General features: G+C 44.6%; 1 protein-coding gene across 3 annotated transcripts in view; it reads right to left on the bottom strand.

The window, feature by feature from the left end:
* Positions 1-280: 280 nt before the first annotated feature.
* The window catches only part of rab28 (RAB28, member RAS oncogene family), a 31,829-nt gene continuing 18,442 nt past the window's right edge, over positions 281-13,667 (bottom strand). The window contains exons 5-8 of one of the 3 annotated variants that reach the window (XM_030108674.1): positions 6,013-6,116; positions 5,854-5,931; positions 2,765-2,885; positions 2,427-2,477 (exon numbers count right to left, since the gene is read on the bottom strand). In XM_030108674.1, the coding sequence (XP_029964534.1) occupies positions 2,793-2,885; positions 5,854-5,931; positions 6,013-6,116 (275 nt within the window). In that variant the 3' untranslated portion in view covers positions 2,427-2,477; positions 2,765-2,792. Of the gene's footprint in view, positions 2,886-3,827; positions 3,930-5,853; positions 5,932-6,012; positions 6,117-13,667 lie in introns of all 3 variants that reach the window. The other 2 variants (XM_030108658.1, XM_030108666.1) reach the window with 2 other exon arrangements.

The raw sequence follows: 13,667 nt of genomic DNA, 5'->3' as shown, positions 1-13,667 counted from the left end.
AAGTGAGTTTGCATGTTAGTGTGTGTAGCTGAGGTTCACCACGGCAGGGTGAAGTGAGAAACAAATCCCCAGCACTAGCTGGTAAAAAGCTTTGTTACTGTGTTTATGTAGGGAATAATAATCCCTTTCTTTCACCACAAGGGCCTCAAACAGTCTTTTTCATGTTTTTATGGAAACATTTCAGGTCTTTACAGCAAATAATGAAGCTAATAATCCTTTCAGTGTTTCTTTAAACCTTTTCAAGGCAGATGCAATAAATGCAAGCATCACTTTGTTTTTCACATTGCATTTTTTATTTAGAAAGACACAACTGTATCACTATATAACAGCTACCATTGACTTTTAAATGTACACGGCTGATAGTTTCATAGACTAGAATCATCAGTTTACAGAGTTTACAGATGTAAATCAGGAAATCTTCAGGAGTTGATAAAATAGAGGACTTCGATAGCTACTCAGCGTCTGAAGCTTCACGTTTCTCAAAGTGCGCTGCTCAAACTCAGCGAGGGCCGTGAAAACGTCATCCTCGGGTTCTGAGGGCAGAATTGTGATCAACTGCCTCCCAAAAACAGCAATTTGTGTCGAGGCTGCACTTTTTCCAGCACTTAAAGTAAACTTTACCCACGCACGACGTGTAGTTTAAGTTTTAGGAGCATAAACAATTTCATAAGGTTTAAAAATCGAGAGCTTTTGCTGTTACTGTACAAACCGTACACAGAGTTCAGCTGTGTGATAAAATCTGAATCTCTTCAGACGGAACACGAGCAGAAGAGCGGGCTATCAAAATGTGATCAAGACAAAGAGCGTGCGACACATTTCATGCATCATCGGCATTCTTCAGCGCAAAAATCTGTTCTATAACGGACAGTTCGATAAGGCTATGCAACAAGAAACTAACTAAGAACGTGAATGTTTCTGCTGCAGCTCAGCTGCTTCTTTATATGGAGCCGATCAGGGGAGCCATTGTTTATGTTGGCATTGCTCAACTCAAAACACGTTCATAAATGTCTGGAGAAACAGACATTTGACAACGAGTAACACTGAATACACAGTCTAAAGCAGACAGATATCTAATGAGAGAATCAGAGACGAGCTGGAGGTCTGAAGCAGAAACTCTAACATTCAAGGACGGGTCGAAAACAACCGACCGACTCTACATGATTGATTTGGGCTGCAGCAGTTCAAGTAACTCCATTTCGCTTTTAGTCCCTTCATGTGTATTTTGTTTTCATCTTTTCAGGCAAGTAGGTTTGAAGGAAATCATGATCAAAAGAGTGACTTTATTTCCATCAGTGTTTTGGTAGTTTCTGCAGAATCTATCGGAACAGTCGTGGCGCTGAGTTTTCGGAGTTTTGAGCCAAACTAGGCGAACCACAACAGAAATTGGGAGAACATTGAATGCATTATTTCACACAGTCCTGTCCTGGTTTTATGAAAATTACCAATTGTAAGGGACAAGCTTTATCCTGATTAGGCTCCAACACATGACCTTGGCAATGCTCACATGTAAACGTGATTTATGCACTCGAATGTAAGTCTTTCTAATGAAAATACGTTTTTAAAAAAAACTGAAAATTGAAACACTTCTATGCAAAATAACACAGCACAGTTCACCAGTGCCTGATTTCAGGAGACTACAGCATTTTACTACAGCTCTTTCATTTCTATTGGCCCGATAAGCACCACAGACATGAAACATGCTCCGGTTTCATCTCCAGTTACGTGGACCTTAAAACGTCCCACTGAACGCTGATCCAACTGAAGAGGCGTGGTGTCAACGCTGCAGTCTGATCAGTCGGCCCTGTCCGCTTTGAAATGTGGACTTGGATGGGAGGCGGACGCTAACGTCACAGTGCAAAGGATTATGGGATAGATCCACTCAATTAAACACATTATATGTTGGGTAAACACTGGTGAAACCAGATAAACGTGACTTCTGTCAAGGACAGAATGGAAATGTGTTCACGGTGTTGTTCTTATAAAATATGCAATCACCAACAGCAAAAAAAAGGAATAAAAAGCTCTCGAAATAGCCAGCGTAATCTGAACTGATTCAAATAGAGAATGATGCAAATACATTAAAGATTATTCTTTGAAGAAAAAAAATAAAAACTTAGCTGTGTGTAAACTTAAAAAAAATCTCCCAACTACAGGCTAAGGCCTCAAGACTATACAGCTGGTCCTGAACACATTTCATCCACTGAACCCCACAATCCTAATGGGGAATTAGGTGTGTGAGTGTGTGAGTGTTAGAGAGAGAGAGAGAGAGAGAGAGAGAGAGAGAGAGAGAGAGAGTGAGACTATGTAACATTCAAGATAGTTTGTCCTAAACACTTGGTATGCACTAAATCCCAAAATTTTAACACTGTCTTGTATCTCAAGATTTGTGTGTGTGTGTGTGTGTGTGTGTGTGTGTGTGTGTGTGTGTGTGTGTGTGTGTGTGTGTGTGTGTGTGTGTGTGTGTGTGTGTGTGTGTGCGCGTGTGCGCTGTTGGGATGACCTTATATCACATGAAGTGGGAAACTCCCCACAATCAGGAGCATCCCTCTCTTCAAAAGACAAAAACCCTGCTGATGTGTCTGCTTCTGGTCATTCAAATTAAAGAAAAGAGAGGGGGTCACATTTCAGCCCAGCGCCCCTGGAGGTGGAGCGTGGTATCGCGGCGTGAGCGATCTATTTTCCTGACAGATTAATGTGTGTGGATATTTTTATCTAATAGGTCTGTGGGATGCATTCTGTTTCCCCTCCGTTACCATAAACACGGTGTGTGTTTTCCGGTGAGATGGAGGAGATCACTGGACGACACACATGGAGCTGCGAGGAGGATTGACTGTCCGGGCCACCGTATCCTGACTGTAGTTCACGATGTCTGCTTTCACCACACGCTGAAAAGATGACACAGACACAGGGGAGGAAATAAAATCACTCTTAAAGGAGGGGGTTTCATGGATGAAATTTAAAAGGAAGCTCCCTTCACCTCACAGATTTGGATTTCACCGTCTCAAGGTTCTTTATAGTGAGCGTGCACCCTAACAATCTCATCACTGCAGAAAATAAAACCAGTGTAATGCATGTTCTGGCAGGTGACAGCAGTCATTTCATTAGATGAAATGCATGTAATCCTGTTAATCTGATTCATTTCCTTCTTTTACGTGTGCGTGTGTAATGATGGAAGTGACGGCAGACAGAACACAAACAAGACATGCAGCAGATGAGAGCTGATGGAGGGATACCTATGATGAAATATTCAGTACAGCTAATGCTAAAGGAGAGAACAGATCCTTTGAAAATAACAGAAAGTTTCATTCTTCAGTAAGATTGAAAAGCTGAGACATTTGAAACACACTGAAGTCCAGCAGAAACCGTTTGGATATATTGCTCCTTGTGTTCCTAATGGGAGGAAATATACACTGAGTGATGTTCTAGAACAGTGTTTCCCAGAGATTCTCATATAGTAAATGTGTTTGCTCCAGCACCCCACTCAGATTAATCATCTTTAAGATAACACACACTCCATTTTAATTTTCTGTGGTGGAGGAGGGGAAGGATAAAGGGGCAGATGAGACGGATGGCCGGCTGGAGCACAGAGGACTGAATAGGTTCACGCTCCACTTTGAAGACGATTTGCTCAAACACCACAGTGTTGGTTTCATCTGTAATTCATTGTAAATCAACACCCAGACTTTCTGAAATAAAGATTCCACCCTGTCAGCACACAGCTGGCTGTCAAAACATCACATCTATTCTTTCTGATTACATCTACAACTACAACCACACAGCTAGTGTTTCTGTATTCTAACACTATTTACTGGAAGACAGAGACATACTTGGAGCTACTGAACCGAACATATTTTGCTTTGATGTGAGTTGTCTTGTCTATAGGGGCCTTCGTCCTGAGGGTAGTTCACCAGCTCAGCCTTCACAATCCTCTGAGCAGGTTCAGTGGAGGACGGCAGCACCGAGAGGCGACGTGAAGGAAGAAAGAGGAAAACAGAGAAAAGGGCAGAGAGGGATGGAAAAGAATGACATGGAGTTAAAAGATAAAAAAAAAACAAAACATAAAACTGAGAGTGAAAATAAAGCATGAAGTGCTGGAATGAAAGTTTTTTGGAAACAAAAATGAAGAATCAGTGAAATCAGAAGGTGTAAAAAGATGAGTAAGAATATGAGATTTGTGTTCATTTGAGATGATCTGATCGGCCGTGGTCGGACGCACATTGCCCCGGTCGACCCTGATTGGCTGTCTGATGAACGAGCTGCTCTGGTCTGTTGCGACGGTGGTGGAGGGATGTGGGGCCGGGCTATCTGATCCAGCAGACGGAGGATCATGACGGAGAGAGCTGTCAGGCAGATATAATACTGTCGGAGGTGGTGACCCTCGTGTTCAGCTCGCTAAACCTGACAGCTGATAAAGAGGCTTCCCTCAGCCGACGGCCCTGACCTGCTGAAAGCCTCGACTCTGGACCAGCGCCTCACTCAGTCACATTAACACATTTTAATCTCAATCTCAATTAAACTGAACTTTCTGACATTTTTATCTACACAGGTTTCAGTTTCAGGCTGTTTTTAAACAACGTATTGGACGGCAGTGAAGATCATTTTATTAAAAAAACATGACATGACAAGGTCAATCATAAGTCGGTAATAAGTATGTCTACAATTTAAATTGACATTTAAACCTTTTGATCCATGTTTGGAGTGAATAATGAATCCTCATAAATGGAGCCAGCATTATACCTAAATTTGTGCAACATTCTCAACATTTCAGAAATTGTTAGTGAGAGAAATGTTCCTTGAAAGTAGACATTTCACTCACGTAAATTGAATTGAATTCATAGTGTGGTTAAAAATGAAAAAAATACAAAATGTTGGTACTTTTTCCAGCTTTGAAAGTATTCACCACAATTCTCAAACTAATGCCAGCTTTTCCAGCAATGACTTCTTTTATCCGCGAACCCAAAAGGAGCCAAACACTCAGCATCATTCAGCTGATTCTCTGTTTTCTTCCTTAATGTTTTGCTTTTGTGTTTCTCTGGAACGTGTCTCGGGAAGGACAAACTGGACGCAGCCACTCGCTGCCTTTTTAACCCGGATTAAAGCACTTTGCTTCGCTGACAGAACTGTGGTGGGAGGACGGGGCGACCTGCGGAGATGGACAGCTTCATTAGCCTGTGGACATTTATAGTGTCGATGATGGGAGAGGAGCTTGAGAATCTGGCCGGTCTTTCCCCTACGTGCTCTCCCTTCTCTGGGGGTCTTGACCTCCCTGTAGCCTCCCGGCTCATCAACCCACTGCCCAGCCAGTGTGGCTCCAGCCGGTCGTATCAGGCCAAGGATTAATGCCTCTGGGGGAGGTGACCTTGTAAATCCTACAGCTGCCACCACTGGACACCTTTGGTTTGGCTCGCAAGCGGAGATCCTGCTTATTCCCGAAACGGTGGGAGATAAACCAAATAAATCAGACAGCCAATCCTGCCCTCCCCGCCCCGACCACTGCCCGCCTTTAACCCCTGACTTCACGCATTAACGCGGTCAGTGTGGGTCTATTTACAGATGGGCAATGTCAGCAGCAGGTATACCATCACCAGAGGCAGACGTAACAAACTCCTGTTTATGCAACAAGCAGTCCTTTACAGTGTGTGGTGACCTCTGTGACCCAACGCACTCCCGATGACCCCCTCTAGGCATCACACCCGGCAAGAGGAAGCCGAGAAGATCAAATTCTTTTCACTATTTCGCCAAAAAAACAGGCATTTTTGATTGACTGAATGCAGAGAAAAAAGTGATGATTTGGGGAAAAAGTGAGGCTAAGAAGAAATGTGAGAGAAAGACTTTGATGCCGTTGTGACTCACCTGGGACTGTTCTATTTCTGCTTTGTTTAGCTTCACACCCAGAATCTCTGCGGCCACTTTCTGAAAACAGAGATACACCTGGAGAACAGCAACCAGAAAATCAGGACAAGTAAATATTATCATGTTCGATCGAGACGTATCGAGTTAGCCGGTACCGACCGAATCTCCCGTCTTGGCCGACACGAACTGACTGATGAGGCCGTTCTCTTGGCAGAAGCGCTGGTGTTTGTCACCCTTCACTGTCCTCATGTGCTCCAGGTCGACTGTGGACAAAACACAGCGTGACGTGAGAAAACCTGGAAAAGACGGATGGATGGAGCCGTACGGCGGTTACACAGCACTCTCCCGGGGTCAACTCTTACATTTCGGAACGTAAACAGAAAAGATAGCTGTTTACGCTCCGGTTAAGATGGAAGTGGTCTGTCTAGTGTACGGCGATGGCGCGCATAACGGCACGTGAAAACAAAGTGTAAATCAATTGTTATGTTGCTTTCAAACGCAGCTGCAGGAGCCACCGCTCGTCTTTTTCAGTGGGAGGAAATGATAAATTCAGTAGCCCCGAGCCTCCGTTGCCAGCTGGTAATAAAGGTGGACGTGACACATTGTTCAGTGTAAAACTAGCACGGCTGCAGCCTGAAGCACTGAACCTCTGTTTGACCCGAAACAGACGGACCAGCTCCGCTGTGGAGAAATGCTTCAGGAACAATTTGGGGATGAGCGGAGACTTGAGGCTACACTCGCATTGAGAGTGTGCACGGGGAAAACGCTTTGACTTATGGGAGCTGTGGTTTTTTTTCAGGTGGGCACATGGACCCGAGACCCAGGTCTGTCATATGTCAGCTGATTTACTGCCGGCGCACAATGACGGCACCTTCCTTTTCAGCCATTGTGGAGACATCTCCGAGCGCCGGAGTCCTGTGCAGTGACACCGGCTGCTTCGCCTCTCTCCTTCCTCACTCTGGGGTCATGCCGGGGTCGCTGAGGAAGGTCACCTGGGGGTCTTCTCGCTGAAAGCAATAGCTCGGTTCTTTCTTTCTGGCTTTGTGCGCGAAGGTGGCCACGCCCGGTATCTGGTGCATGTGTGTCTGTGTTAGCTGGAGGAGGTCAGGCTACTGTACGGTGTTGCGTTTCTCTCGTCCCCCCGAGTTTTAGGCTTTGTGTGAGGTTTCATTGAAGTTGTCAAGGATTTACCCTGTTCTCATGCCCCTTAGTATGAGAGAAAGAGAGAAAGAGAGAGAGAGAGAGAGAGAGAGAGAGAGAGAGAGAGAGAGAGAGAGAGAGAGAGAGAGAGAGGGGAGGAGATAATACCAGAAGCAGGGAGAGAGAGAGAGACAGATACATAGAGAGGAAGAAATGTAAACACTGCCCTAATCCTCTATTATTAATATCTCCAACATATGACGCATAAGTCCAAAAATGCTCAAGGCCCTAAAAAAATAATAATTTTTGGCTAAAAAGAATCTCACCATCATCATAAGTGACATATAAACACAAACCTTTCTGCAGGACGGCAGAAACTTCTACAGCTACTCAGTGTCCCGGGCAGACTGTCATGTCTGTGCCTGTACATAAACAGAGCTGTCTCATAGGCGTCAGCAGGTTATTAATTCCAGTCATTAACAGCAGCGGTGCCCAGCATGCTACTACAAGTAAACACTGCTAATCCTTTGGATCCTGCACACTTGGGAAAGGTTGTCAATCAGGAGTCACAGTAAGATTAACCAACATTAACAGAGTCACTCAGCAGCTAAAAGGACAGCTGAATTTTATTCAAAGAAAGGGAAACGTCGAGGCATGAGAGAAAAGCGCCCAGTGTTTGCATGTTCTGTAGGTGAGAGACGGCGGCCTGCAGTTTGGAGAGGCAGACTTCAGGATCTGCTGACAGGTTACCACTGCAGGTCCCGGAGCGAGACCCTTAACCCACGAGCTTCCTGTGTGCAGCCCGCCGCTCCTTATATGTATAGCCAGGGTTAAGTATGAAGAGAATAAAGTATACCTCCTTCTTCTTCACTACAGTTCATGACATTCATGAGAGACACAAACATCTCTGAAAATCCTGTTTGCAAGTGGAAGAGAAAGGTTTTCTCCAACAAACCACCTCCACCAATGCATTCTCATTACAAATTAGATATTAATATCCCCCCATCCAAATAATCTAAATACTAATTGCCGGTGAGCAAAGGTGAAGATAAGATCTGATTGAAAGCATTCCTGTGTTGTGTATGGAAACAGGACAATCCTCAGCTCTGCTCGTGGTACAGTTAATGGTTTGTGAGCAGCTAAGTAACTCCGTTTAATCACAGTCCCGTACTGTAGGTGGGCCCACTTTCTCACACAAAGGAATTTTTCAGCATGTGGCATCTGTCTGTGTAAACCCAATACGAGACTAATCCCACAGTTTTAGTGTTTTGCTCCATTTTTCTCCCTAATGTATCCATTTCTACTTATCAGGTCAAAACAATCTTTCTCCAATGATCTGGTTTCGCTCCGTTTCTGTCAAACTGTACATCAGCTTAACAACCCCCGAGGAAGTGACTGCAAACACGAAATAAACTGTTTAGGCCTCTGAGCGCGGGGAGATAGCGGAGTGGATCATCACTCGTCCAGAGCGATGGCCCTCCCTCGCTCCGGTCACCCTCCGTGTTTATTTTAAAGGTCTGCCTGTCATTGCTGTGAATTACAAGACAACAGTGTGAGATTAATATCTGGTGGATGAATTAGGCTTTTACCGTAAATAATTGGCTTGTTATTGCGGTGACCTATTAAATGGGAACACACAACCAAATGAGAAGAAAATATGGATGTTTCTCTCCGAAATAGCTGGCGTCCACGTGAAAGTCAGTTTAGCTCCTTCATGGAAAGAATCCTCTCACTGGCAGAGCCGGTTATCCTGAAACCAGACAGACTTGGAGAGGGTTTTTATGTCACTTCAAAACTTCAAATTAGTGAACCGGCTGGATTTTCTTTAAATGGCTCTGCCTTAGAGACTGCTTTTAAATCAGCATGTCAGCTTTTAAATCATCCTGGAGGAGAATGCCACTGAATAAAACTTAAAAACTGTAATGATATTAATCTTAAAGTGACTTTATTGGACGAGAGAGCTTCAGGAGGAGAGAAGTATACCTTTTACTGTCCCGGTAAGCAGTTCAGCTAAACGAAATGAATGTGAGCGCAGTGCCACGCTCCCACAGAATAAACTGAGACCACCCAGAGTAATGAACTCCCCCCCCACACACACACACACAGGGAGAACATGCAAATACAACATGACAACTTCCAAACCAAGACCTGGATTGTTCTCCATGTGAGTACTTTAAATAAAGAATAAATACATTTACGTGAGTCGTGTTTTTTTCTTTCTTAGGTCTGCTTAGTTCTTGGATTCAGAAACTATGATTCAGAAACTTGTAAACAGCTGAACTTGATTTACAAGTATCGTGTTTGTAGAAAGACGTACAAATCCATGTTTAAATACTCTATAGAACTAAACCCGCTCAGGATTGCCAGGGGTTGACTGGACCCAGCTGACTGGATAAAGGCAGGTTCTTCAGTCCACTACAGGACAAACATGTTCCGCTTTCATTTTGTAGAAGGAAAAACACTCCGTTTTCAAAAAACTCAGTTGCTCCGAGCACCGCTGTCGTGTAAACAGAGCCCCAAAATTCAACAAAAGTTTTCCATTTTCAATTGAAAGCGTTGTGTAAACGGGGCCTTAGCTGGATCACCAAACCAAAGCCAGACCCTGTGCTGCGTAATCCTCGCCGGGCTTCTTAACTCTGGGCTGTGATAACAGAGACGTTTGCTGGGGACCAATTGGAACAGTTTACCCAGCCAGCACCAGCCGGAGAACGAGCCTGACATAACACAGCTAATTGCTGGCAGCCTCATTTTAATCCGGTCGGTGCGTTGGGGAGCGAGAGGGCCGAGCGTGCCATGTGTGAGGTGTGTGTGCGTGTGTGGCAGTAATGGCGGGGTGTGTGTGTTGCCAGAGACTTGAGACTCTGAGGGGTCATATCCCATTAAGTGAAAGTTACGGGGCTGAGGCTAATCAAGCCCAGGGGACGACCTCTCACTTCCAGAATGACCTCACACTGTGCCTTTAAGACCCCGTTAAGAGGCCTCTGCCCGGGTTTCCCCGCAGTGGCGAGCACCGATCCTTTCAGGTGGCACTGTGGGGGCGAGGGTCGTCCAACCAAGTCCAAATGAAATGACTTACAACTGTCTGGCCAAATTGTTCACTACGGACCACAGAGCGATCCTGCAGCTCTGACTTTTAACAGAGCTGTGTGAGCAACTGGTACTTTAGACCGAGAAAGAAAGACAGAAAGAAACAGACAGACAGAGCTCAACAACAGCAGGAAGACAAGTCGACACCCGTCACTCACTGCACATTAAATGGTTGAAAGTTGGAGTTTGCATGTTCTCCTCATACTCCGGTTTCCTCACACAGTCCAAAATACATGCACTGTGGGTCCCATCAAGAAAATTGTTATTATTATCAAATAAAATAATAAATAAAATAAATCTATATTTTTCTGGGTTCAGAGGTGTTCGTGCTCCAGGTCTGGTCCTCCTTCATGTGGACTCTCAGGAACCGGAAGTCCACCTCCCGCTCCACACAGTTCCTTCACAGCTTCAGCTTTTTGAGTAAACATTGAAATACTTCCAACATTTCTGCCATGACGTTTGAGCATGCTGGTCTTTGTTTATCATGGAATGTAACATATGCGATCCAGCTTCTGTACCCCTTTATAAATCCACTTCAGAGCCGACCCCAGCTGAAAGACAGCAGAGAGACCGTGACATGAGCAATGTAACTAAAATGTGTTTACTTTTGTTTTTATTTAATTCATAAGGAATTTAAAAATGATCTTAAGGTCATTATTTGAGATCGCAAAAAAAAGTCTACTCTCTATTAATGAGAGTGAACAAAACTAAGAAAAATAAAAATCACTGTATTTTTTAAAAATAGCTTTCTCGTTGGTTGAATTCAAAAGTTTTAGATATTGAAATAAAGTATTTCCACGATGCTTTTGCTGCCTGAATGTGTACGTCCCCATTGTGGTTTTTCTCTGTTGAGCTGACTGTGTTGTATTTGGCGCCATATAAATAAAATCGAATGAATTTAACAAGGACCCAGAACTTTTGCTGCACGGTGCAAAAACAGGGTCCTTTAACTCTTAAACAGCTCTGTTATTACTGCACTGCAGGAGTCTGGAAAGCCAGCCACATGTTTTTATTCTCTGATAATGTATCGAAAGGATTAATTGGAAGTGGCATTTTATTTACCCATAAACTTTCTGGTACAACTCATAAGGAGCCCTGGAGCAGTTTTAAAAAGTCACTAAAAGTATAATAAATCACTCTTGCTTGCCGTCTGATTGAATTAGGCGCAGATTTAACTTATACAGCGCAAGTGGCCAATAAAACAAATTGACTGGTGGAATTTAAGCATTTAAATTATTGGGTCCAACTGGTTTGCATGAGTCAGAAAGGGCTCATAAAAACTGAGGGCTTTGAAATATGGATGGTGTGATAACTCTGCACCGGCAGTACATCCAGCATTAGGTGGATGCAAACACTGGCGACTGATCCTCATTAAAAAGAAAACAGTGGCTTGCCCAAATGTTTTATTTTTTGGTGTTGGAAGTACAGTTTACTCTAAAAATATCTCTGAGCAAATTCTATTTCTATGACAATACGCACAGTGCACATGTTGAAACCTTTTCTTGTTCATGTGGTACTGAATGAGATTTTTCAGCAAAAGTTCAAGACCTCGAAAAGAGAAACAGAGCAAAACACCCAATTTCACATTTCAATACGTTTCAGCCTTAAAATCATGAAATATGTGCATTTTAGAACAGTTTTACATTTTCCTAACAGATTTATTACACAAGATGGTGTTCACTAAAGCTTCGGACGAGGAATCAGAAAAAGGCTTGTCTGTAAGCCAAATAGTGTGTGCCCAATGATTTACTGCCACTTTCACAGATAAGAGTTTATCAACAGACAATCTGTGAACACGCGATGGACCGGCCGAAAATCCTTGTGCAACTCAAAAGTACTGAACAGTATTCAGCAATAACTTTTTTTAAAGAGTCATTCTGAAAGCAAAAGTAGCTCAAGCTGCTAATTATTGAAGACTAATTCCAGCATTAGTGGAATGATATTGCTACAGTGTCCTGGCGACCTCAGACGGCGTGCAACTGCACAGAAACCAGCAGTTCTTTAATTACAAATAAATCGCAGTCCATGAAAAGTTGTGGGTAAGATCCTAACATGATCAGGAGTTTGGTGAGTGCGTACGGACAGATGAAGTGCTGTTCGTCGCTGGGTGTTGTGGAGGTGAGCGGGGCCCGTGCGGGAGTCCTCGGGGAGTCCTGACAGAGACAGAGCGCTCTTTGTGCGGCGGAGCCCTGCCCCGGTGGCCTGGAACAGGCCGGGACCATCGGGGGACTCGCTTTCCACCGGGTCAGAAGTGTTCTGTCAACAGCTCATTGATCACAGCTCATCTTGTCACTTGATCGCTCCTCATGAAACGGTGTGCGGAGGCACACACACGCGCATTCACACTTTCAAACATAATCAGATACTCTGCAGCGGCTGGTAAAACAATGTGGTCCGCCGTCTGCAGCCGGGGAATGTGAGGGAGCGGAGCGTCCAGCGGTAGCCGTGCAGGCGGGGGGAGAGCCTGTCACTGATACAGTAAAACATGGGGCAGAGTGCCGTGTGGGCCGGGTTACGGCGCTCGCAGGACTCGTGAAAAGCGAACAAAAGGCCCCGCTCTGAGCCGACCGCACAAGGCGCTGTCCGGGGGTTTCACTGGCCGTGTCCTCCCAGCTCTCCTGTCGCTGTTAAACTAAGTGGACTTTTATGGGAGAGCAGTATTACATGCCTGTGTGAGCCGGCGGCGGAGCCATGAACTCCAATAATTACACGGAGCACCGGGCAGCCTTGGTAATTGCATGTGTCGCATCACGATAGGTCTATTCATAATTATAAAGTCTTCCTCGGAGTAACGATGCGTTGGACCGGCCTGGATGATCGACTTCGAGCCGCAGCCGTGAACCGTAACATGAAAAGAAAGTCCTGCTCACGACTGCCCGAACAAACAAGGTCTGAGTTTAAACCTGAAACAGGAGCAAAGAGGAAAGGCTGCAACGCGACATTTCACAGCACGGAAAAGTGGCCTGCGGAAAAACTATTGATATTTCACATGTATTTAGAGCATTCACCTATTGATTTGCGTCACTCGGTTATTTATCCAATCCTGTGTCAGCAAAGCTGCTTCCAGGAATTCCTCCATATCAATGTTGTGGAGCAGTGCAGAAATAAAGTATAGCCTGAGTGTGATGAGGCTTCCAGGCTGCACTCCACTCAGGTGGCTGAGCTGCGCTGTGCAACTCAAATGGCCCGTGACTTACCACACAAGAAGGCATTCGAAGACTGATCATCTACTGCATGTGCAACAATATTTGCTTTATGGATGGCTAAAATGAATGAGGACTTTCCATGTTTCAACAGGCAGGAGAGTCGAGAGAGATGAGTGCGAGGACCGAAGCGGGGTCAAAAGCTGGCACCATTAAATCTTTGCCTTCGCTTCTTTTAGCTTCACTGGCACTTGCTGCACTTCTTTGTGTGGGAAGAGCCACCAGAACAGAGCTGAACAATTCTGAGGAAGTATTTTTCGAATCTCCGGTGGTTCCACGTCTCAGCATCCGCGATTGTTGTAATCCTACACTGACGGGTCGGCGTCAAACAGCTGTAATTCTTCATTCCCTCTCTGTATCTCGTAACCCAAATCTCTATTTCCT

The sequence above is a fragment of the Salarias fasciatus genome, chromosome 2 (genome assembly GCF_902148845.1).
Source record: "Salarias fasciatus chromosome 2, fSalaFa1.1, whole genome shotgun sequence".
NCBI classification, from domain to species: domain Eukaryota; kingdom Metazoa; phylum Chordata; class Actinopteri; order Blenniiformes; family Blenniidae; genus Salarias; species Salarias fasciatus.
This window is presented reverse-complemented; position numbering and strand designations above follow the sequence as displayed.